Source organism: Eulemur rufifrons, chromosome 29, assembly GCF_041146395.1.
Source record: "Eulemur rufifrons isolate Redbay chromosome 29, OSU_ERuf_1, whole genome shotgun sequence".
Classification (NCBI taxonomy): Eukaryota; Metazoa; Chordata; class Mammalia; order Primates; family Lemuridae; genus Eulemur; species Eulemur rufifrons.
In genome coordinates this window covers 84,787,942-84,814,769 of record NC_091011.1, presented here as the reverse complement: position 1 = coordinate 84,814,769, position 26,828 = coordinate 84,787,942, and the positions used below count along the sequence as shown (strand labels likewise).

Below are 26,828 nucleotides of genomic sequence, written 5' to 3'. Positions count from 1 at the left end.
GACTCATTTATTATAGTTGTGCTTAGTCAAAAAATGGAGAAGTGATTTTTTTAATTTAAAGTAACCTTTTCTAAAACTAGGGATTAGGAATCAATCTAATCGTACCTGCTTCTAAGGTGTCTGGTTCATCTGGTCTCTGGGCAATCTGTAGGTAATAAAGCAGAGAGCCATACAAGTGAGTCCTCACTCGTTGGAATCCACCACCTAGGGAGATTAGGGAGATATTGTCAAATGAAAACTTTTTTTCAATAGAAGTTAAAACAAATACAAAAGTTGTAATTTATAGAAAATTTAGATGAAAAAAACCTGTTTTCAAAATGAAGTCTAACAGTTTCTTCAATATGATGTGAAGTGAAGAATCCCCAATAGAAGCAAAACCCACTAGTGAGCTCTCTGCTGCAGGAGGTGAGGTGAAAGAACTATCGAGCATAAAAGCATAATGGGTCTCTCCTGGTCCCAAGACTAACGGCTGCTTCTGTTCTGTGCGGACGGCCTGGCTTAGGTGAGCAGTCAGGGTGAACACTGCACCAGCGACCACAGGCATTAACTCCTGCGCTGCTTCATCATCCAGTATCTTAAAGTACAAGGGCAAATTAGGGTGAGGATCCTGCTTTCAACTGTAATCACAAACACATTTTATATATATTCAGCTTATCAACTACTATAACAATGTAAGTATAGAATATAAGAATTGTTCAAAAAGAAAAAAAAAAAGCTGGGCAACAGGTGTTCTTAACCAGAAGGTATTCCTATCAGAATTCCCCACAGAAGTTTTCTTTTTTGAAATTTGAGTAAATGGTCTCGCCAGTAGAAAGTAGCATTTGGTAGGTCTGAGGTGGAATCTGTCCATGTGTACTTTTACCAAGCTCCCTAGGTAATTTCTGATACACACTCTGGTTGAGAGCCACTACTGAACAGAATTAATCTGTTTCTCAAGGAAAGTCTTAACATTGGTATTGCATAACACTTTTTTACTACTAATCTAAAATGGGAAAAGATTAGGGTGGCAAAATATATTTGTTTATATATGTATATATTTTATAAATATATATTTATATATAAAATTTGTTCAGCAGTATAAAGTAATTTAGGAAGTATGTCACCTTATCGTGCACATCTTGTAAAATATCCCGAATGATCAGTTGTCGATCCTCTGCTTGAATGAGGTCCTGGGGACAAGCTGTCAGTATAATTTCTACCAGCTGCCTCCATGACTCCAGTGCATGCCGCTTTGCATGAAGACACTGCAGTAATTTATTTCTTCCCACCACATACTGAAGTATAGTGCTGATTTCCTAAAGTCACAGAAATTGAATCAAAGGGTTGACACACAGGTAGATAAGGTCCATTATCAACAGATTCATTTAAACACTGTCAGTTATTCGGAAAATATTTATTTGAAAACCCACCACCTGCAAGCCAGGCAGCAGCTACCTTTTCATGTTATTTTGGTGACCAGGGCTATAAAAAATAATATATATGAGTAAGAGGGGGTGGGGGGGTGTGTGTGTGTGTGTGTGTGTGTGTCTGTGTGTGTGTGCAGATGTGTGTGTGCGCATGCACGCATGAACGCATGCATGAAAGGCAAAGGACAGAGGTGGTATGGATGAAAATGAACTTTTTGACCCTATCATCTTCTTTCTCCTTATGACTATCTACTTAAACTTTCTCTAGAATACTAAAATTGCCTAAAATCCAAGTTCAATGGCATGTTTCCCTGACATATCTTTTATTTCTTTGCCTTTTGCTTTGGCCTGGCCAGCTATGTTTCCATCTATGTGGTAGTTCTTCCCACCTAACCTCTTATCCATAACGCCCCATTTGTGATGACAAATGACTCTCCTCCTTCACTGACAGGGAACAAACAAAGCCAGGTTGCAAATCCGTAACTAGCCTAGCAGAAAAGATGTTATTTATTTTGACACACCAGACATTAACTTCAGTTTACAAAAGTTATAACATCAAAAGTGAAAGATTCCATTAAAGTTTAATTTTTAGGTAGTTTACTAATTAACTAACTACATGTCAATTTACATATCTTTGCACCAACCACTGAAGTAGTTCAAGTAGTTAAAAGGTTAAAACTAACATATACTCAATGGAGCTTACCTCCATTAGTAGAGGCCTCTGTCCTATGGCTGCCATACCCTGAAGGGCATTTACTTCAGCTACAAGAACTCTATGAAGAAGCTATAGAATTAAGAAAAGAGAGAACAGTAAGACCATTTCAGACACTGGTAGAACAATAACACCCAGCAATTACTATAAACTGTCCTAAAAAAGAAAGTTTCAGATACCTTTATATATAATCCAACAATGGCACTGTCCAATTTCCAAACAAAAATATTAAGTATCCCTCATATTCCTGAGAGTGGTACCAAAGAGCTTATGCGCAGGTAAATTAATGCAAGCACTCTGGATATCTTCTTCCTATTGGCAAAGCTATTACCATTTACCTGGTAGAGAGTTAAATAGTTAAAACCACTCCATATTCTAGGTAGGTGGGATAACTATTGATACTAAAAGGTATGTGATGGGGAACCTTTTACAAAAGTTAGTGTAGTCTATTAAGTTTTATTTCAGGATTGTTTAGCAAAAGCCCCAGTCCAATAAACAAGTCTCACTCTGTTGCTCAGGCTAGAGTGCAGTGGCGTGATCACAGCTCACTGTAGCCTCCAACTCCTGGGCTCAAGCAATTCTCCTACCTCAGCCTTCCAAGTAGTTAGGACTATAGGTGTGTAACACCACACTTGGCTAATTTCTTTTTTTAAAGTTCTTGTAGAGATGGGGTCTTGCTGTGTTGTCCAGGCTAGTCTCAAACTCTTGGGCTCAAAAGATCCTCCCACCTCAGGCTCCCAAAGTGCTGGGATTACAGGTCTGACCCACCACACCCGGCCTATAGATACATACTTCAAAGCAATCCTCACCTTGACATTGCAGACTGTCTGTCCCCGTAAATTCTTGTGTTCACAGTTAGCAATAACCTGTTCAATCTGCGCCCGATCAAAAAAATCCAGCTGCAAAGGCTCAGGGATCTCCTGACTGAAGTCAATCGAGTCAAGAATACTCAGAATTTTTCGACGTACTAAAAATAATAGAAAGTAACTCAACTCAGGACACCGAGGAAAAGAGCAAAATCATCATACTCAGGTCACTCTCAATACTCAGCTCACTCTCAAAGACATTGCTATGTTCAAAAAGGGCATTAGTCTAGAAAGTGAAGATATGTTAAAATCTAAATTTGATTTTATTTTTAATACATCCACTTACAAAAATATTTTCTTTCCTATCCTATGATCCTAGTTATAAAAAAAATTTTTTTGGATGACAAATACTCCTTTATATATAGTTTTTCTATACCAGTTCAGAATTTGAAGACATAGGCATAATAATCTCTTCAAGTTTTAAGCAATTTTATATGTCTATAAAATTAATTTATTACAAATTCAAAGGCCTTTACCTTTTGTAGTAGTGTCAAAGTGAAGAAACCCAGAGACAGACCTATTTTCATCTTCTATTCCTCCTTCACCATCTATTGGAAATGCAATAATAATAGATCAGAATAAGAAGAACCTATTCTTAAAACTACATTTATTTGGAAATAACAAACATAGGTATTTTATTTCTAGGTCATTGTTTCTAGGTCAAAGAGCCCTTTACAAATGGATAATTAAAATGCAAAGACTGATGAGGACATACTACCAACATTCATCTAATTCTTCCTGTCTCTATGGGATTCACTTCACAATTATTAAGAGAATAATCAGAATTCCAAAACTGGTAAGACCTAATCATGCCAATGAGCTGATTTAAAAGCTTGTGCTTAATTTGCATGTATAAAACATAGTCAAATAACTTAGGTCATGCTGGCTCAGTGTGACAAACTCAACTGAATATTTTGTATATAATATCTATATGACTACAAGGTAATATAGATGCTTAAAACAATAACAAAATGACTACCATGGGATAATTTTAAAATTTGTGTTTTAATGAAAAATATTCTAAAGGTAAAAAGAACTATTTTGGTCTATAATCACATACTGAGCACAAAATTCAGGTTCGTGCCTGTCTTCACAAAGACCAGGCACCAGCACAGTAAGACATATTCACCTGAGTATGGTTTCACTGGCATGTCATCCAGTAAGAGGTGCAGGAGCCTCTGGGTATGTGACCGTTGACGATTCAGAGAAGTTACCCTTAGTTCTATTGAAGCAGTCTTCATAAGCCATGACATTTGGTTCAGCATGGATATTTCATATTCTAAAATTTAAACACATAAATTTCGTTTCCCAGAATAATAACACAAGATCAGAGCAGACCTATATTCCACAACTCATCATACATTTCCCATATAACAAAGTCAATAATTTATGAAACTTAGCAATATAATAATTTACCACTCTGTAAAATTACAAAAGAAAAAAAGATACTGAGGGGAAAAAAAAATAAGCTAGTACGTGTCTATGACAGACGAGCTAAAGCAAATGAAGAACAAGAGACAAGTTTTCATTCATAGCAGATAATTTCACAAAGATCCTCTGACTCTGTTATATTCTGACATTAATACATAACTTAATATTATTTAAAAAACAAGGAATTTTATAACTCATTAAAAAACTATCATATTGCTTGATTGATTTCACAAAAGAAATACTTAAAAGAAATAGAATTAAATTATATATTTTTATAATATCTCAAGATAATTAAGGACATTTGGTTTAACAAATAATTAGAGCTGGGCATCACTTATACAATAGGAGTTTTTTAATCCAATATTATTTTAATATGATTGGCTTTGAACCCTAAATTCTGACAGTACACACATAAAATTCACCAAATAACTATAATATTAATAATAATTTCAGGCAAAGCTAAATCAATTTAACACATACCATAATAGGCAAGATATTAATCATTCTTACTAATTAGGTGTAAAAAGAGAGTTTCTAAAAGCTTCTTATATAAACAAAATCTCAGGACTAAAAATAAGCTATGTAATGAAAATGAAGTGAAAACCTTTTGTTTTTGGTCCAAAATTAAGTGGTCAGAATGAAAAACCTTTTGCCATTACATAATTCCCAAGAGTTTGACACCATTACTCTAAAAGGTAAATTAAAAGCTGACTATTACTAATAATGGAAATTTATTTACAAAATATGGAAGCCTCAATTTCCTAAAATATAAAGATGATACAAAGTAAATTTAAAAAAAAACTCTATAGACCAACACTGTCTGGACATATTTGAATTTAGAAAATTCTTAAAAGTCAATCAAAAAGAAAATAAAGTAAAATCCTGATAAGACATCAATAGCTTGGGATAAATATTAGTTATATCAATAAACTAAGTTATAAATGTTTTCCACCATAATCAGTTTTCAATATTTCATTTCAAAACCTCACTTGGTTCCGATATATACAAAAGAAACAAAAGTAAATCAGGCGTTTTTATAGAACAATTTTCATTCAAAAACTAAATTTTCATAATTTTCTTATACAAATATTTTCCTATCCCTTCAACATAATCTTCAAATTTTTTTGTTAGTAAAAGAATCAAACTCCATACTTGATCAGCTATGTTTAAATAAGTTTATACTAGCAGCTAAAACACCAGACTTCTCAAGAACAAAGCACAAAAACAACTCAAAATAACAAAGAAGGAAAGTATCAAAATGGGAACAGAATCCCCCCCAAATATTGTATAAGCAAAATTACCCAACATGGACTTATAAATTTGTTACAATAAGGGCAAATAACATCCTACCTTTGTTCGAAAAAGGCAAATGTTGCAACTGAGAAAATAAGAAATCCTGGCTGGTTCTCAAATACCTCATAGTAGGACCAGATGTATCAGAGCATGCACATAACTGATATATAACCTGAAGAATTAAAATAAGAAAATCTCTGAATCAGTCTTTCTGTGCTATACATTTTAAGATAACAAAATATGAACTTAGCTCTACCAAATAAAAAACTAAGACCTAGCAACAACTCAAGCAAAATGGATAAACAAATATATAAATCATAAGCTCAGAGTTATGAGCAGTCTTTGGCATCCTAGCTCAAGAAAATACATTGAAATACAATTGACGGTGCTGATAACATTATTATAGAACTAATCCTGAAATCACCCTAAATAAATTTATTAATATACACACATATAGTTAATTAACAAGTTTCAGTATTTTAACTATTATTGGTAGCAAATTACTTGGAAGTAACTTCTGAGAACCATAGTCATTTCACCTTAACCTCAGGAATATAATGCAATCACTAGAACTGAAGCAAATGCAGACACTACAAAGAAGACCTACAAATTCAACTAAATAACAAATCTAAACTCTAAATAAATACTTGACAGAAAACTACAGATGAGGGGGAAGTTTTTATATCAAAAAATGACTAGCTCTAATATATATAAAGATCTCCATTACAAATATCATAAAAATTATGGATATGAGTATCATAAAGATCTAAATAGACAAAATGGCAAAAAACATTTTATATGAGAAAAATAAAACATAGCCCATAATCTAAGAAAAATGTCCATCTGTTTTCTAGAATTTAAAAAATGAAGGCAGGTACCATATTATGTCTTGTAAATCAGCAAAATTTTTAACTGTAAAAAGCAAATCTCAGTACATATTTGGCAAAGTGGCAGTGAAAACTTTCATTCATACATTGTATAAACATTTATTAATTGCTTTCCATATATGAGGCACTTTAGACTTGTCTGTTATTGGTACCATTAACACCTAGTATAATTATTACGATTGTGAATTAAAATCTAAAGTCAAAACTCTTCATATCCTTTGATCCAATGCAGTCAATCATTATTTACAGAGTCCATATTTGCTAATTTGTCTACATGTTAAAATCTATTCATAACCCCAAAATCAATACTTTAGGCACTTCTATGGTCATTTATGGCAGGGAGCAGAGCAGAGACAAATTGCAATTGCCCAACTCACATGCTGCCAAACAAAAGCCAACACTCTACTTTCTTGTTCCAGCTCTCACACTGTAAACAAGGGTCCTCTGAATGATCTAGTTAGTACCACATTTTTAAAATTTTTTTCATGCTTTTTAAAACAGCCTCCAAGCATAGTGCTTAGGTGGCTGTCTCGTGTTTCTAAGTGCAAGAAGGCTGTGATGCGCTTTTCAGAGAAAATAACATGTTAGATAAGCTTCATTCAGGCATGAGTCATAGTGCTGCTGGCCATGAGTTCAATGTTAATGAATCAACAATATATATTAAATAAAATGTCTTTAAACAGAAACACAAATAAAACAAGGTTATAGATTCATCAGTTGACAAGAATATTGGGACCAGAGGCTTATAGGAATCTAACTCTGTATTTTCAATGGGGGCAATGGTTCAGGATTTGCCAATTCAGTATTCACAGTGACTTTATAAAACATAACTACTATGAATAATGAGAATCAACTGTAAACCTATGTCTAGAAATATATTCGTAAAAAATATATAAAACAGGGTGGGGGTGGTGGCTCACACCTATAATCCTGAAGCACTCTTGGAGGCCTAGGCAGGCAGATTGCTTGAGCTCAGGAGTTCGAGACCAGCCTAAGCAAGAGCGAGACCCTGTCTTTACTAAAAATAGAAAATTTAGTCAGATGTGGTAGCTGTGCCCAGCTACTCAGGAGGCTGAGGCAGGAGGATTGCCTGAGCCCAGGAGTTTGAGGTTGTAGTGAGCTATAATGATGCCTTTGCCCTCTACCCGGGTGAAAAAGCAAGACTCTGTCTCAAAAAAAAAGAAAATTAGTTATAACAAAAAATATATAAACAAAAGGTAACTAAAGATGTTCACTAGAGCAGAGTAAAAAAAACTGGAAACAATCTAAATGTAATTTACATTGTAATAGCACATAAAGTTTATCCGAAGAGAGGGGGTAAAAGGACAAAACAAGTGTATGCATACTGAATACAATTAAATAAACAATATGTATACACAAGGAAAAAGGCAAAAAGAAAACACATGGTAAAAAATAAACAACTCTTCTACAAATGTATGCATGACTTTCAAAGAGCTTTGATACTGTTTTGATATTCTATATACAACACATAAAAACTTTATAAGCTAATACTTCTCAAAACAAAACAAAAATAGTTACAAGTACTACAGGGCAAGTTAAGAAAATACAAGAAGATGCTCAAAGATGTGTTAGAAGTAATACTAGTACAGGGAAAAAACACAAAAAGTGAGTTCCAAAAGCACTACGAGCCATTTTACTAAGGTATGTCTTTTATCCTTCCTAGTTTCCAAGACCAGGGAGAAAATAATCTCCATCCTTAAAGAGAAGAGGGCAAAAGCATAAGGCTTGATCTCAACTTCTTTACCCAGAATCCCTTGTATTGCAGGATGATGAAGGTATCAACAAGGCCCAAATTATATTCCTTTGCTACAATCAGATTTACTTAAACTGATAAGTTCTTTTTAGATGTTTGTATTTTTTTATGAAGCAAGGTGAAGTATAAGCCTATAGGTAAAGGGAGTATCTTTCGTTACAAATGGAGCTGTGCTTGTTAAAATGCAGGTTCTGACTCAGCAGGTCTAAAGTGGGGCCTGAGATTCTGCACAAATAAGCTCCTAGAAGATGACGCTGATAATGCTTGTCTCTGGGCCACATTGTGAGTAGCAGGGTCACAGAACTTGTATTATAAAATGGTAGACTGCTGGTATAGACATGTTTTCTTTGGCCAGTAAGTACCGTGTTCTAAAAATCAGAAAAACTTTCACAAAAATTCAGATTTCCAACTCCTATTAAAAAAGTAAAGAAATAAAAATAACATTTAGAAAATCTAGCAAAACACGGTTTACACTCTGACATGGTAAAATCATTGTGTCACACGCCTGTAGTCCTAGCTACTCAGGAGGCTGCGGAAGGAAGATCACTTGAGCCCAGGAGTTTGAGGTTGCAGTGAGCTATAACACCACTGCACTCTAGCCTGGGCAACAGCTAGACCCTGTCTCCAAAAAAATAAACAAATAAAAAATAATTAGCAGGAGCTGAGTAGTAAGGCATGTGCTCTCTAGTCTGTCAGATCCTCCTCTCTCTCCTTCCCTTTCTGACCTAAACCTGGCTTCATTCACTTACTTTACCTGCCTTTAGCCTAGATGATTGAGCTCATCAATTGCTTCTTCCTAGATATCAAACTCTGCAACATTGTTCTAAAATGCACATCAAATTTGTTTCCCCCATTAAGGAAGAATAAATTTTGATTCACAGGAAAACCTAGCTGCAGTACTTACAGTGAAAGGATGCTTGGACAGGCAGAGAACAGAAGATAATAGTAAAGAATTATAAAAAGAAAAGCAGGAAATTAACAAAGAAAAATCTCCATGCTACTAAGAGGTTAATGACACATTTCTTATCATGAAAATGTGAATCAAGGTGCCACTGAAATTGAGAAATTAGTCACAGCCTAGTTCGTAAAACACTTATAAAATGATTAATAAAACAAGAAACAAGTGAATAAGTAAAAGAAAAGTTCTCATGATAGTTTAAATTTTATAATAATCTGACATTCTAGCACTTTACATAGCTATATGTAAGTTTTCATGATTTACATAGTTATTAAAAAGGGCTTTCACTGATACTCTTATTTAAGTCTCTCAACAGCCTATTTCACAGACTGAAAAACTCAGAGAGGTTTCATGGCATGCCCAAGGTGACTTAGCCTGTTACAGGGCAGAGATGGGAACCAGAGGTTTTCCGACCCAAATCCTCTGCTCTAACCATCAAAAATAGGTATTTTAAACACAGGACTATTACAAGGTTTCTATACTACCTGGTCAAAAATCCATCACAAAAAATCTAATTTCCCTCATTTCTCAAGTGATTAATATATAGGACTTAGATCTATAGAATCTTGGGGTTTATGTTTTATGGGTTTTATTCATAAATGAAAGACTCGTCAAACTACCAAATGAACTCATTTCAACTCAGTCTTACTGTTATACTCTCATATCTGTAGTATGTTCAAGCATCTGGTCAAGTTTCTTCTGTTCAGTGCTACAAAGCAGTCTTCTGTATACCTGGTAACACAGCTCAGCCAATTGAGGAGATTCTCGCACTGCCACCGGGCCTGTTCTCCGCCCTGTTCCTTTCTCCAAGATGTTTAGAATGGCATGAAGGCACGTCCGAGGGCAACCTAACACTCCTACGTGAAACCCAAAGAAATTCAACTTTTTAGAATTTCTGCATTCAAAAGCTTAGACTGCCTTTACAAAAGTGAAATTCTGTAAATATACCCTCTACCATAAATACTCTTCCAAATACTGATACAGCAAAGTGATAAATGAGCCTTCTCTAAGGCTCAGTTTGTTCAGTCTTGATCTAAGTCCTAAAGATTGATCCATCACATCACCTTTCATATGCTATTTTTTCGTTCAATGAGTTATCCCATGAGCCCAGAATTCAATAAATGACCACTGAGATATACAAATATGGAAAGAAATAAATGCCTACGTGACTTATGGCTATACCTGGATCTTGTAGGTTTGTGGTACTGACAGGTTTCTTCAATTCAAAGCCCAACAGGTAAAGAGCAAGATTGGGTGGATTGCGTTCCAGAGAGGTGATGAGAAGATTCAAGATGTGGATTCTTGTTTCATGACGAATTATAGCTAATTTCTTTTCAACTTCTGATCCTTAATGTAGAAATCACAAAACAAAATTACAAAAAAATGCAAAGTTAACATAAGTCAACCTTAAAAATATAAAACTTGTATTCTGAACTCCTATGTTTTCTTTAGTTTCAGCATATCTTATTAGCCATTACACTGGTTTCAGATTTATTTAAAGAGGAATCCTAAAAGCTTTATAAATTTACAGGTTGAGTATCCCTTATCTGAAATGCTTGGTACCAGAAGTGTGTCAGATTTCAGTTTTCAGATTTTGGAATACTGGCATTACTAATCCCAGATCCAAAATGGTCCAATGAGCATTTCCTTTGAGTGTCACATTGGTGCTCAAATGGTTTCAGATTTTTAGAGGATTTCGGATTTGGATTTGGGATGCTCAATGTGTATTCTAGCAAATTCTCTTACATCACCACTAGACAGTTAACAGTTCAAGTTTTTTCTTTAGTATATATACAAACAAAAAATATACATGTATGTATATTAATCTAAGGCATACCCTCCTCTGGACGTACAAATTCTTCTGTATCTTCACTATCCAAACACTCCACAAATCCAGCCATCAGCTTCTGACTTACACTCTGAAGTCATATAAAGGCAGAAAAATGACAAATTATAAAAATATTTCTAAATATTAGAAAAACCGTGATTAATAGGATATATTTATAAATATTTATCTGTAAAGAAAAAAAGGCAAATCTGCTCCCAGTATTCATGTTTTAGCTATGTTCTTAATTAATAGAAAACTTGGTTCCTTAAGTTGCCATAAGTAAATCTATAGAAATGATTAAAGAAAAAAAAATTTTTTAAATGTATTGGCTTCAAAACTTGCTTCCCTAACTTTCCTTCCGAAAGACTCAAACTTTTTAAAAAATAACATTAAATTGCTATTTCTTGATCTCTTCATTATATACTCAATGTTATGAGATCTTAACTAAAATATAAAACAAAACTCTCATCTTTTCTCTTTAGAAATATATACTTATCATCACTTTTATATTTCTGAGCTTGTTTTTCTTTTAGAAATCTAGCAGGATTTTAAATCAGTAATAATAATTTATACTAAAATCAAACCAAAAATCTTCAATATCCCCGGTTATCACATGGTTTCATAACCTCATCCATAAGCCACATATTAGACATATATACTTATTATAGTGGTTTTTAACCTGGGTGGTACTATACTCCAGACGGCACTTTGAAATAAGTGGGGTCATTTTGAGTTAACACAGCTAATATTACTGATAAATAGTGGCAGGGCATCAAGGATGCTAAAGGTCCTTCAATATGAGGGACAATTAAACAATTAAACACAAAATGAAGATCTGTTCCACTCAACATGCCAGAAGAATCTCTATTTCAAAATACTGTGAAATAGTACACAATAAATTCCTTCAACTAGCTAAAGCACTGATTTTCACCATAAAGATACAATAGGATAAATGTTTATAAAGAAAAAAAAGCAGATCTTCCAATTGTAGCTATTCAGTGAATAGAACTACTATAAATTGAATAAAAAGAGGAAATTCTAAAGAAAAAGCAGATTCAATATAAATTGAATAAAAAATTGAACAGGTGCTCGCTTCGGCAGCACATATACTAAAATTGGAACGATACAGAGAAGATTAGCATGGCCCCTGCGCAAGGATGACACGAAACAAAAACAAAAAACAAAAAAAACTGAACAGAAAGAGGAACTCTACAGTGTATTATCAAATGAAATGATGCAGATGTGGATCACAAGAAAACCATAGAAGTAGACATCTCATAACAGTGAGACACAATCAGAATTGCAGAAGCTCGCTTAAAACAGAGGCAATTGACGGGTTGGGAGAAGAAAACAAGCAGAAGTTGCAGCTACAAACCTAATCGCTTCAAATGTGCTTACATTAGCAGCAGTCTTAGGCTATACAGCCACATATTATAGCATGTGTGATATCACCATAAATAGTGTTATCTTCAAAGACAAATCACAGCCAGTTCATGGGTCGTTTTTCACTTATCCTATATAAACACACATACTTACTCTTAAAAAATTTTTCCACAACAAGAATATGATTCCTCTACAGACAATGGGACTTCCACATGTAATCAGAATATACCAAAAAATGATAACAACAATATCAGTTACCTGGTCATGTGTGAAATCTCCAACCAATTTTATCTGAATATTGGAGTTGCAAGAGATACAGGAGAGGATCTTGGCACTTTCAAAAGCCAATTCTGGATTAGTATTGCCATGGTACAGGTATCTTTAAAAGAAGAAAACATTTGAGGAACAGTGTGATGAAACGTTTGGCTTCTCACTATTCTCAATAAAGAAAATTTAAAACAAGGTCCTCCCCTACCCACACAGCACTTTTAGGTAAATCAGAAAAAGGTGTCCCCTTCTGGCTAGATGCAGCCGGTTTTGTGTCCCGCCCAAAATTCATATGTGAAGCCCTAACCCATGTGACCTTATTTGGAAGTAGGGTCTTGCATATGTAGTCAATCAAATAAGATGACATCATTAGGGAGGACCCTAAAACAACATGACTGATATAAAAAGGGGAAATTTCAACACAGATTCATACAAACACAGGGATATTGTCATGCAAAGCTGAAAGCAGAGATCAGGGTAATTCTTCTACAGCTCATGGAACGCCAAAGCACCAGAAAGTTGGGATATTTACATGTAGGGAGAAAAGTCTGCTTCCTATCCAGCCCTGTCCTACAAACACCTAGTTTCCCTACAGGAGACAAATAATATTGTCATTTTAGATTTAGAAATCTTTAGTATATAGAATAAATTTGGAAGAAGAAAATAAATTATAAGGCTCAGAGTAATTAAAATCAGAGGAGCTAGAGAAGAGTAAAATGAGGCAGAAGGGACAAAAAAGTGACGCATTAGACAGTCAATCAGATTTGGAAATCAAAGTTAGAATGCCCATCTGATTTCATCATTTCTCTACCTACAAATGTAACTTACCTGGCAATATTTACCACATTATCTGCCTTCTTGGTTCTAGGATTAATTCCCTGCAATAGCTGTTCTAAAGGAGAGACTATTAGAGCCAGTTGACTCTCTCTTAGAAGATCCATAAAGAGATTTTCCTTTTGTAGAGTAAGATTGAGAAGTGCAAGGCAATGCTGTACTGCTTTTTCCAGGTGTTTCTTCCCTATAAACCAAAAATAAAGTTAGAAAGTTCTAAACAAACCCTAGAAACTCAGTCAATTCTTAGGAAAAAGATAAAGGACAAGTTTTAGATTCAAAAGACACTCATTTTTCCAAACTTTCAGCAGCAACTTCACAAAACTGTTCACCTGTGCAAGTCATGGTTATTTTTGAGACCCAGACTACTTTCCTGGAATGGCTTCTTGAGTCCTTGCTCCTTTATCTCATCCCTGATTATTTAGAGCAATGGTTCTCAGACTGGGGTGATTTGGCCCCAGTGGACGTTTGACAATGTCTGGAGACATTTTTGGTTGTCATAACTGAGGAAGTGCTACTGTCATCTAGTGCTGCAGTTCCCAAACCCCAGGCTGCAGACCAGTACCAGTCCGTGGCCTCTCAGAAACTGGGCCACACAGCAGGAGGTAAGCAGCAGGCAAGGGAGCAAAGTTTCATCTGTATTTATAATCACTCCCTATCACTCACCATCCTCCCCTCACCCCCCATCCCCCAACCCCAGTCCACAGAAAAATCGTCTTCCATGAAACAGGTCCCTGGTACCAAAAAGGTTGGGAACCACTGATCTAATGCACAGAAACCTACAACACACAGGTCATTACTCACAACAAAGAATTAGTCCCAAACTGTCAATGGTGCTGAAGTTGAGAAACTCTGATTTAGAGTAAGTTCCAATCATTGTGGAAAACAAGGCAGAAAATATAAATAAGGATCACCTATAATCCCACCATTCAAATTTAAAACTCTAGCCTAATTCTTTCCATGGTTTCTTATCTGTGTATTCTGATTATGCAGTTATACTTCATATGTTTAAAACCTGTCTTTTCTCACTTAGATCACAGCCACATTAAGTAGAGACAATATAGTGGTAAAAAGCACGGGCTCTGGAGCCAAACTGGCTAGGTTCAAATCCCAGCTCTGATGATTATTGTGGAAAGTCAGTATTACCCCTTTGTGCCTCAGTCTCCTTACCTGTCAAATGGAAATAACAAGATCTACCACATAGGGCTTTTGAACAGACTGACTGAATTAATACATGCAATATGCTTTTAAAAGACCCAAATGTATAGTAAACATTCAATAAATAATTATTGGTAACAATAATATTAAATAAAATTTATTGAACACTATGTATCAGGCACTATAGTAAGTGCTTTTACAAATATGGGGAAAACAAAACAAAAACTACTTTAAAGTTAGTTATGTTAAAGACATTAAAGTGACAGAAATATCATTTTATTTATAAAAACCCTGCAGTGAGACACAATTGCAATGAATGTCTCTCTGTAGTCTACCTCATTTACAATACATTCTCATTTAAATGACTCACTGAAAACACTACTATAGATGCAAAGAGAATCTTACAGTGAAAAAGAACTTCAGAGATAAGCTATTTCAAACTCTCAGTTTACAAAAGATAAAAACATCAAAATGGTTTTCAAGACATAAAGACTTTCAGGCACATACCAGGAAAAGGGGCATAGGTATCAAGCTGCTTAACTCCTTCTTCCAGTAAACTAAGAACAAGTTCTAACATTGGTGACTCATTCAGAAGATGATACATCAGACTAAATCCAGGTGGCTTATAGGCTATGATTTCCTCTCCTAAATAGAATATAACATAGTCCAAGAGATGATGAATTAGTATCTTTGTCACACCGTTGATTTATATGAAATATGTGAGATTTGTAAATTAAATGGCATCTAAATAGATGAAGGCAAGTTTCAATTTAGAGACAGGGACACAAATCGTATACAGTAGTAATTTCTGTAAGGACTGATCTGCAAATAGTCCTATTATATATAGTTAGTCACCTATTATATATTAACTCATTAAAGAAGCAATAATGCAGTGTTCTTGATCTTCCATTCAGTAAAATTTTATTTTCTCTCGAACAGAACAATTAAAATGATTAAAACAATGAAAGAAAAAATTAAACTCTAATTTATAAATATAAATAATTTTAACTTGCATATAATATATACTTTATAAATAACAAATAGCTATATAAATAGCTGATGCCCTGTTTGAAAGTGATAGAATTAAATTACCTTGGAGTTCCACAAACTGGTCTACAAAATCTTCAAGCTGAGGCTCATAATCTCTGAGCAATTTATAAAACACTTCCAAAACAACCTCTGCAACTTCCCACTATAGAAAGACACAAATATTTCAGCAACAATAAAATAGTTCAAGGTTAAGGTAGCCTTGCCAGGCTTTTCATTCCTCCCACTTTTTTCTCCAGAAAATGAGGGAAGTCCCTTATCTACTTTTAAATTTATGCTAAGTAATAAAGAAAACTCAATTTATTTTGCTTTGTTTTGCTAAACGATAATGAATTGGCTTGTTTTTAAGGTAAAACATTTTTTAATGCATTACTAATACAGATACATTTTTATAGCAGATGTTTGGGCTTCATTGACAAATTAAAGCATTTGGTATGCAGTCACAGTTACTTTACAATTAAACATAAGATTTCGACACTTCTCCAAGTATCAAATATTTCACATTGTCTCTAAGAATCTTAGCTGGAAAATATCTAAGAAATCATCTTATCTAATCATCCTTATATTAATAAGTGAAGCCAGTGAATCTCAGAGCAGTGAGTGAATGAATCCTGCAAGACCATACATACATAAAGCTTGGCAGCAAACAGGCTGGAAGTCAAGCACAGGTCTTTCAATTCTTAGACCAGGCTTCCACCCCATGGCTATAGTCAAAGAGGTAAGAAGACACAATCACTGGTAGGCTTGCCCCAAATGACCACATTATCACTTTCTTGTTAAAAATGTATTTAAAAGTTATGAAACAAGTAAGGAAAAATACTTATGCCAAAGGAAAATTATGCACAACTATACAGACAATAAAATTAAAACTTTTCTTAAAAAACCCACTGCAAAGAATTGTAATAAGACTGGTTTGGTCATTATAGACAGAGTAGTTTTAAAAATTATTTTTAAATCATTATTTCCATTGCACATAATTTTATCAAGCCTGAGTTTGGGAATGGAACTATAGGATGACTTTTTATTATTATTTTAAAATTATTCACTTTTTCATATTTTCCAAAGTTTCCAAAAAAATTTATTTAAATAAAAAAGACATATTACCACATAATAATGGATTTTATGATTGATACACTGCCTCTAACACTCTGTATTTGTTATTTTTCTCAATCCAAAGCATTGTTTTTGTGAGCAGCTACCATCCTAAAATAGAGTTATATAGGTTAAGCCTTGAGAAGACTTTCAAGTAAAATAGTCCACAAGATTAGGGCAAAATTTTTTAGAGTAAATATGTTGGGGTGGAACTGAAATCAATGGTAGCAGGAAAGCAGCATCACTTGAAGTGTAGCTATGCATGGGTGAAAAGTGGTAACATCTGGAAGGAATGCAGCTGAATGAATCTCTAAACACTCAGGTCATAACGACCTTTTCAGGAAAAAGAACATGAGATATTTAAAACAAGCACAAAAAAATGCCAGAACATTTTGTTGAAGAGATTGCAATTATCAGCATCCATTATTCATCTGAAATGACTTTTATTAACAAGGCATGGTTGCTGTTACTGTTTTCACCCAATCGGGAAATATATGTTAACAAGGTAGTTCTAGAGCTTAAATAAAATGTATACCCCTCTCAGTGCTTATTTTTACCACCTGGGAAGCAAAAAGTCTAAAGCAATTGACAAAGAATGAACTTCAGTTATTTGTGACCAAGTATTAAGAACAAGCTATGTCCAATGATAGGGCAACGAATAAATAAACTATGCTAGATACAAGTAACAGATATCATGCAGTCACTAAAAAGACTATTTTCAAAGAATCTCTCTGTTTCTGAAAATATGAAAATAGGCAAAAAAAGAAAAGAAGAAAATCTCTAACTACATGAAAAATCCCCATGATGCTAAGTGGCAAAAAAGGAATACAAATTAATATAACTAGGCCGGGCGCGGTGGCTCACGCCTGTAATCCTAGCACTCTGGGAGGCCGAGGCGGGTGGATCGCTCGAGGTCAGGAGTTCGAGACCAGCCTGAGCAAGAGTGAGACCCCGTCTCTACTAAAAAAATAGAAAGAAATTATATGGACAACTAAAATATATATATACAAAAAATTAGCCGGGCATGGTGGCGCATGTCTGTAGTCCCAGCTACTCGGGAGGCTGAGGCAGTAGGATCGCTTAAGCCCAGGAGTTTGAGGTTGCTGTGAGCTAGACTGACGCCACGGCACTCACTCTAGCCCGGGCAACAGAGTGAGACTCTGTCTCAAAAAAAAAAAAAAAAAAAAAAACAAATTAATATAACTAATTATCTCAATGTTATTTAAGTATACATGCATAGGAAAAAGACCAAAAGTAGTTATCTTCCCTTTGGCAAGAGGATTAAGGGTGATATAATTTCTTCTTTTATTTTACTATATTTTCCTAACTGCCCCAAATTAGCAAAAACTAAATTATATTTATAATCATTAATACAACAACAAAAACCCAACAGGTTCAAAAATAGCAAACTATATAAATAAAGCAAAAATGTTCCTACAAAACACATCCAAGGGTATTCTGTAAGGTAATAAACAGTATTATAGACTAAAGTGAATTACATCAGAACCTGGAAGGGTTTCTTACATAGCTTAGTGGTTATGAGCTTGGATCTGGAATCAGAGTCCTACGTTCAAATCCTGGTCCTGGACCTTAGGCAAGTTCCTTAACCTTGCTAAGCCTCCATCTGTAAAATGGGAATATTAATAGTACCTGCCTCACAGTAATATTGGAATTACATAAGATGATATATTACAATAAGCTCAGTCACGAGCATCCTGCAAGCAGAGTAAATATGTGCATAAATGTCAGTGCTCCCATAGCCTCCATCCACGGCAGACACGCCCAAGGGATCACAATATTCCTTTCCACTAAGGCAACACTTCACAAGACAGTGCTACTCATCAATAGAAATTAATATGTAAGTTAAACTTATTCTGATCCCTAACCTAAATCATCCCAATAAAGGTGCAGCAGTGTGTTTCCAACACAGTGTGACATTTTTGGTTCAATTTCAGTCAAAATTTGTTCAATTAAGAATGTGGGCCGGGTGCGGTGGCTCACGCCTGTAATCCTAGCACTCTGGGAGGCCGAGGCGGGTGGATCGCTCGAGGTCAGGAGTTCGAGACCAGCCTGAGCAAGAGCGAGACCCTGTCTCTACTAAAAATAGAAAGAAATTACATGGACAACTAAAATATATATATACAAAAAATTAGCCGGGCATGGTGGCGCATGCCTGTAGTCCCAGCTACTCGGGAGGCTGAGGCAGTAGGATCGCTTAAGCCCAGGAGTTTGAGGTTGCTGTGAGCTAGACTGATGCCACGGCACTCACTCTAGCCCGGGCAACAGAGCGAGACTCTGTCTCAAAAAAAAAAAAAAAAAAAGAATGTGAATTACTATGAACTCCTATCAACTAGATTACTGATCACTAATGTGTCAGTGCTTTGGTTTTAATGGCCAAATTTATTTTTCAACGCATATAAACAAATCAGACCACAGACATTTCAGAATTAAGACTATGAATTTTACTACCTGTCAAAAACTAACATGCATTTTTAGCACCTTATACCTTTGATAAAAGAAAAAGCAGCAGTGAATGAGTAAGGAGGAAAAAGTTTTTCTTTGGACATCACCTTTTCAGCTGCTCTCCGGTAAGCTCTTGTACGGAATCGGAGAAACACAGAATCTCTGAGGAACTGCAAATAAGGGTCAAACCCAGGGGGCCGCAGTCCAGCACCCAAATTAGAAGGAAATGAGCTTTCCACCAGGGTACTAATGAGCTGGCAAAAGGCCCGAGTCAACGGGTATTCTTCACACCGGGATTCTATTTCGTTTAGTTCAACCTTTCAAAGAAAAGTAAAAAAAAAAAAAAAAAAAAAAAAAAAAAAATTGATAATATAAAACTACCAACTATGAAGTGTAGAGCATTTTGCAGACATTAACTCATTAACAGTGCTATATCACACCAAAAGACACATAACAGACATTACCATTTTTCACTGAGAGGAAAAGATACAAAGATATTACATGAATCTAGATGAGTCAGATGAAAGAATTTCAAATTCCCACATATTGTTCCCAACCTTGAATTAAAAATAGAAATCTTTAATATTTATTTAAAAAAGATAGCAGGAGAGTAGACAGAAAAGAAAAGAAGCTAAAATAATTAAATTCTCACTTCGGGCTGACTCAACCTAATTAAATTGAGTTCAAACCAAGAACTTTCTGTTTGGATGGCTGCCATGTAGCCATTTGAACTCAACTCTGAAACATTAAATATTTTGGTTCTTTTCATTAAGTTTCATCTCAATTTTAACACTGATCAGAAAACCCTTCAAATGAAAATATATTAAATTTAAAAATTACAGAAACTTAATAGGGTAAGAATAAGTTTTTAGAGTCTTTTTATGTATGAAGGAACATAGCATTTAAAACTAAAAGGAAAACTTTACCTCAATACCAATAGCTTGCCTCTGGCTTGGAACCCTGACGGTCTGCAGTATCTTAAAACAGTAAGAAGTAAATGTCAGAAGCATTCCTCATTCATCAATGAACAGTAGTGGCTTGGCAACATAATACTTATATACCTCAACCCACTGCACCCACACATCTCACAACGTCCACCAGAAATCACAATTGAGGAGTTCCCTTGATGGACTTTCATTAGCAATTCTGTCAGGTTCAAGTAGAAATTTCAATTGGAGTTCTGAAAACAGATTTTCTAAAAGCACATAAGATGGTTTTTCAGCACATTTCCTCTCAGATATTCTAGGAATGATCTTAAAAGTAATTTATGGGATGAAATCTCACCAGAGTTCAACACACTGGTCTGTTTAAAACCAGCCCTATTTGTGGCACCAGAAAATCAAAAGTAAGCTTATTAATAGGTTTCCTTTTGGTGGTTGAGGCAGGAGGATTGCTTGAGGCCAGGAGTTTGAGACCAGTGTGGGCAACATGGTGAGATCTAGTCTATAGAAAAAATTTAAAAATCAGCCAGGCGTGGTGTGCACCTGTAGTCCCAGCTACTTGAGAGGCTGAGGCAGGAGGATCCCTTGAGCCCAGGGGTGTGAGGTTACAGTGAGCTATAATGCACCACTGCACTCCAGCCTGGACAACACAGCGAGACCATCTCTTAAAAAAATGTATTTTTTGTTAATTTAAAAAATGGTTACCTCTGTGACTAATGAGTTAGAATCACAGGCCCCCTTGTGTTATATTACTTCTAAGACAAACAAATATTCTACCTAACCATTTTCCTAGAGATACTTCTATAAAGCACATCCTTATTTTTCTTTTTCACTTTATCACATATAGAATAACTATACTTGATAGAAAATTCCAAGAGAGCTTACATTTAGGGATGGAAAAAGTTAATAATTCTGAAGTCATTGAAACCTTAATCATTAAATCACCCATTTATTTTCCCTCCCACGTCCGCCCAGGTATATTCCCTCAGTGTGCAGAAGTCAAAAATTCCTACTGTTGCACTCCCACTTTGCCCAAAGTTAAGTTTATGGTCCTGGCAATAAGCCTTCATGACCAACAATAAAAAGTCTTCTGGTTGCTGGTAAAATTACTATGCAAACTTGGCAAACAGTTGGACCTACCCTTTAATGGGAAAACAACTCCAGTGACTCCATGTAGCTATACAGAGATACTTCACTCTGCTGGTATGGGGCAGGAAGGACACAGAAGGAGCAGAAAAGAAAAGCAGACATTCCCCACATTTCCCCACGAGTGCAGATGACTTCTGAAGGCTTACATTAGCCTGGTCTAAAGACAGAGTAAAAGAATTCTGTTCTTCTAGTATTATCTTACAATCACTGAAAAACAAGATCTTAAGAGAGTCCAGCAGCCTCGTGAAGTTCTCAACTGATCCAAGAGAAAAACCCGAGCCTATTAGTTTCTGTTGCTTTTCAGGCCCCAAACTGTAACTCTAGTTGAGAAGTTCATCATATAAGTCTCAATCAAATGCTCATGCTTCTACAGTATTTTCAAGTCTCACTTTTCAAATTAGAATAAGAAAGGGAGTTCATAACGCTACCTGAGTGTATTCCAATGACTGCCAGAGGGAAGCAGCAATTTCAGGAGATTTTCCAAAAGCTGCAAGTGTCTTCAGTAGCTCAGCTTTTAGAACAGGAGGAATACTGCATTGCAGGAGACCCAGAATCACCACAACAGGGGTCCACTGAGGATGTTCACAAAGTGCCAAACGAGCATTTTCACTCTGAGAATTGAACATAAAAAGAGTAAGAGAGACTTTCCATTTTCAAAAGCTAAGAAAAATGGCCAACAATCATCTAAATTGCTAGCACTACACTGCATTCTCACAGGTTTAATACATACTAAAACAAGGATAAGCCCATCATTTATGTTTGAATTCTACCAGTGGTTCAAATTAGATCACTAGTTCAGTCAACTTAAAGAATGGAAGAGAAATAGTCTTTGTAGAACTACTTTGGCAGCTACAAGTGTGGAAAATAATACAAACAGAGATAAATGGTCTGCCAGGGTCACATATATCATATTTAGGCATTTTAAATCCTTTCTGGAACAACATACTATATTACACAGCAATATAATGTATGAAGGAATAAATACCTTGTCCTTTTCTGAGGGAAAAAAATGGAAATATATGATATCAAGTATCACTCCATTATTTTTCCTTTTATTTTTATTTGACATGTAATAACTACATATTTATGGGTTACAGAGTGATCTTTCAATACACGTCTACAAAGTTTAATGATAAAATCAGGGTAATGAATAAATCACTTCAAACATTCATCATTTCTTTGTGCTGGGAACATTCAAAATCCTCTTCTAGCTTTTTGAACATATACAATAAATTATTGTTAACTACATTTTCCTTCCCTACAATGCTACAGAACACCAGAATGTATTCTTCCTTTCTAGCTACAATTTTGTATCTGTTAACCAACTCCTCCCTATACTCCCCTCGCATCTCCATTTTAATTCCATGAGAAATAATTACTAACTTGACATTTTGATGCCTAATAATGTTAGGCATTATTAGAAAAACCAAATAGTTAGAAGACACTATTTCTATCCTTCAGAGAGAATGTTAGGCTGAGCAACTTAATTTTGCTTTAGTGAACAACAGAAACAACTAAAAGATAGGAGTTGGGAAATTATGTACAGTAATGCAAATAACGTTTTTTACAAAGACTTTGTTAGTGGCAGGTAAGATGGTTTGGTGTAAGGAGAAAAGGAGAAGAAAAGTAATTCAGTAAATAAACCTTTTTTTAATTAAAAATATTCTTTATGTATACACACACATACCAACACACACATGCTAGGAAACCTTCTAAAAGGAAGTGTATCCAACAACTGATTCTTATTTGTCCTTCTATTTTCTTTCGGGCTATTATATTCATACTGAGATTACATCAATGAGTAGGGCTACCATAACTTCCACTAGAGGTCAAGAAAACAAAGAGCTTAAGGACAGAACACTATATATATATGCTAAATTTATCATTCATAAACTTTAAGCATTAAAAGAATATGTTTGGGCCCTTACAATGCCACTATGCTAGAATGCAAATAAAATTATGCTGTGGATGAGTTACCTACCCAAGTAATGATGGTAGACGTGAGCTGTAAAAAAGCAATCAATCCATCTTGCTCCTTCTGGGTGATGCCACGTGAAGGAAGGTGACGGTACTGGACGCTATCTGCACTTGGAAGATCCTTCCGGAGGTGTTCATGGTAAAGCATTAAGGAATGAAAGAAATGTTCCCAAGAAACAGGACTGCCACCTGGTCCCTGAATATTTTCAACTATAAAAAAAGATAGCACAGAATTTTCTTTCAAAACTGGCTAGGCATTTGCTTAGAAATGAAGTGAAAACCAATTTAAAACAAAAAACTTTGGGGCCAGACGTGGTGTCCCATGTCTGTAATCCCAGCACTTTGGGTGGCCAAAGCAGGAGGGTCACTCGAAGCCAGGAATTCCAGACTGGCCTGGGCAGCATGGGAAGACCCCTATCTCTACAAAAAACTTTAAATATTAGCCAGGCATGGTGGCCCATGCCTATAGTCCTAGCTCAAGTGGGAGGGTCACACAAGCCCAGGAGTTTGAGGCCACAGTAAACAATGGTCGCACCACTGCACTCCAGCCTGGGCAATAGAACAAGACTACGTCTCAAGAAAAAAAAAAAAAGACAGAAAAAATAATAAACTTTGTTTGCCTTTGTCTTAGCACAAAGGCAATCTTTATCCTAGATAAGTAAGTAGCATGTTGGAAATGGGTTAGAATCTGTGAGCTAGAACTAGGGTTAGTTTTTCCTCTGGATTAATTTTTAAGAAAGGGACGGTACCCATGTTAAAGTAAAGGGAAATTACTTTCAGATGTCAGTTGTCTATTTTATATTCAGGAGAGTTCTCTATGTTGTCATGTAACTATATTGGACTGCTTTTTCCCATAGAATAATTCACAAATGAGTCTAAATTCCCAAAGAAAGAGATAAACATAGCCTAGATTTATAAATTACACTATACCAAGCAATGGAAACAAAAGCATAGCATACAACACAGGCAGGCCTTGACAGAGTAATCAAAACACTGGCTTTAGACCCAGACAGATCTCAATTCTAATCATGGCTTCCCAATTACTTGTAACCTTGAGTAAATTACTTTTCTAAACCTCAGTTTCTTCACATGTAAAAATGAAAATAATAAGTATCTAACAAAGCAGATGTTTAATTTTTTTCCCCTTTTGCAGTGTTTTTGGTTTTACTAGACCTAAGTCTGAAAATTAAATGAGGAAATTGGGAGAGGGTCGAGAGAAAAATTCTAAATACACATATTTAGAAAACAAGTACTTATGAAGATAAATTAAAGAAATCAAACTTATGTGGCAAAGTTATATACTTTGGTTTGTGCACCAGATATGTTCTTGAAAATTTATATATATTAATTCTGATTTGTTAAACTGTATTTTATAAAGGAGAATGGCAAAATTCCCTAATCTGTGAGATCATAATCAAGGCATCACTATGCATAAAGCCACCAGTGTGCTTCTTTCGCCTTATTACTATAAAAATAATTTATACCTCTGGCAGAACCCAGCACAAATAACCAATATTATTTAATACACAGTGAGATACTGAACTTAAGAGCATAAGGATGTATTTTAACAATATTGAGATTTTCCTTACCATGACTACTACCATTGACTTTGAGCAGGCTGAAACAGTAGTGGGCACACTGGGGCCCACTGGCCAACCCCTGGAGCATTTTCAAATAAGGAATATAAATAGTGGGAGGCAACAGGTCACCCATTTGCCTAACAAATTTTGATAAGACAACCTGAAATAAAGAAAAGCAAATCGTTTATATAATGTATATCTGAACATTAAGGCAACATGGACTAGCTGATAAAGACTACATATGAATTAAAACTAATCTGATTCAATCCTCGCAAAAGATAAATTTAACTGATATTCTATTTATGAAAAATTATTCTTTCAGTCTTATCATTAGCAATTTAATGCAATTATAGAATACCTTTGTGAACATAAAGTACATTCTTTTCAAAACATCACAATGTCACGAAATATAAGGCTATTCCTTTTTTTTTTTTTTTTTTTTTTTGAGACAAAGTCTCGCTTTGTTGCCCAGGCTAGAGTGAGTGCCGTGGTGTCAGCCTAGCTCACAGCAACCTCAAACTCCTGGGCTTAAGGGATCCTACTGCCTCAGCCTCCCGGGTAGCTGGGACTACAGGCATGTGCTACCATGCCCGGCTAATTTTTTCTGTATATATTTTAGTTGGCCAGATAATTTCTTTCTATTTTTAGTAGAGACAGGGTCTCGCTCTTGCTCAGGCTGGTCTCAAACTCCTGACCTCGAGCGATCCACCCGCCTTGGCCTCCCAGAGTGCTAGGATTACAGGCGTGAGCCACCATGCCTGGCCTATTCCTATTTTAAATATGTAAAACAGCTGAAGAAATTTTCTCATCCAAAATCAACCAACAAATTCAAAGGTATACTCAGAACTCAGAGTTCCTAAATCCCAGTCACTGAAATCATTTTTGATGGTAACCTAAACATATTCTGCATTGTGTTCCACCACTACCACGCTCCTATACTCCTGTTCCCTAAGTCCACTTCTTAGGTTTTCCTTTTTTCTTGCTTACGCCTTAAATCTATTATCAAGTAAAAATATTAGTCAGATTCGTCAATTGGAACTCAGACTAAAAGTGTTAACAGATCTCTGGAAATTATTGTAAATTTGTTAATTGTAACAATGGTTTATCATGATGTAGAAAAATGTCCTTACTTTTAAGAGATACATACTTATTTAATTACTGGAATAAAATGTCATGTTGCCTATAATTTACTTTAAAATAAAAGTGGTAAAAATAATAGTGGAAGATAAAGCAAACATGGCAAGATATTAATTTCAGATGTGAAATAAAGATGTTGGACATTTATTATAATTACTCTGTCATTCATATGTTTCAAATTTTTCATAATAGAAAGTTTTTTTAAAAACCTTTGAAATTTTTTAATAAATCCTTCTCCAAAAATTTTTTAGATGAGGAAAAAACTGAAACAATAAATGTAATAAACACAGGTTTTTTTAAAAAAGGCATCTGATTCCAGACTCTGGAAAAAATAAAAAATATATAGCACGAAAGCTTATAGAACATGAGTCCCCAAAAAATGAACACTGATATGACAATCCATTTTATTTGCTTCTGTACATCATACTTCAGTTAACAGAGGATAAAAAAATGGACTTTTGCCTATATTATCTACAGACTGAAAGGCATTTTGCCATCAATTAAAACTCCTAAGCCTATTTCTTTAATACTTATACCTATCCTGTCTTCCCCAACTCAACAAGAATTATGTATATTGGTTATTGTCATACGTGTAGAGCAGCAGTCCCAAAACTTTTTGGCACCAGGGACTGGTTTTATGGAAGACAA

At 35.1% G+C, this 26,828-nt stretch overlaps 1 protein-coding gene and 1 non-coding gene across 3 annotated transcripts in view; one reads left to right on the top strand and one right to left on the bottom strand.

Moving 5' to 3' along the window:
- NUP205 (nucleoporin 205) overlaps positions 1-26,828 on the bottom strand; it is a 76,380-nt gene that overhangs the window by 26,329 nt on the left and 23,223 nt on the right. For both annotated transcript variants that reach the window (XM_069462547.1, XM_069462548.1), the window contains exons 11-30: positions 25,053-25,203; positions 23,468-23,673; positions 21,915-22,097; positions 20,323-20,373; positions 19,504-19,713; positions 15,887-15,986; positions 15,302-15,439; positions 13,634-13,823; positions 12,797-12,917; positions 11,165-11,246; positions 10,510-10,674; positions 10,060-10,184; positions 5,766-5,880; positions 4,114-4,263; positions 3,461-3,532; positions 2,928-3,085; positions 2,110-2,190; positions 1,104-1,295; positions 307-574; positions 106-204 (exon numbers count right to left, since the gene is read on the bottom strand). In XM_069462547.1, coding sequence (XP_069318648.1) covers positions 106-204; positions 307-574; positions 1,104-1,295; positions 2,110-2,190; positions 2,928-3,085; positions 3,461-3,532; positions 4,114-4,263; positions 5,766-5,880; positions 10,060-10,184; positions 10,510-10,674; positions 11,165-11,246; positions 12,797-12,917; positions 13,634-13,823; positions 15,302-15,439; positions 15,887-15,986; positions 19,504-19,713; positions 20,323-20,373; positions 21,915-22,097; positions 23,468-23,673; positions 25,053-25,203 — 2,857 coding nt within the window. The remainder of the gene's footprint in view (positions 1-105; positions 205-306; positions 575-1,103; positions 1,296-2,109; positions 2,191-2,927; positions 3,086-3,460; positions 3,533-4,113; positions 4,264-5,765; positions 5,881-10,059; positions 10,185-10,509; positions 10,675-11,164; positions 11,247-12,796; positions 12,918-13,633; positions 13,824-15,301; positions 15,440-15,886; positions 15,987-19,503; positions 19,714-20,322; positions 20,374-21,914; positions 22,098-23,467; positions 23,674-25,052; positions 25,204-26,828) is intronic.
- Positions 12,241-12,347, top strand: LOC138377663 (U6 spliceosomal RNA). The gene has a single exon (XR_011231829.1). It is a non-coding gene; the product is annotated as a U6 spliceosomal RNA (small nuclear RNA).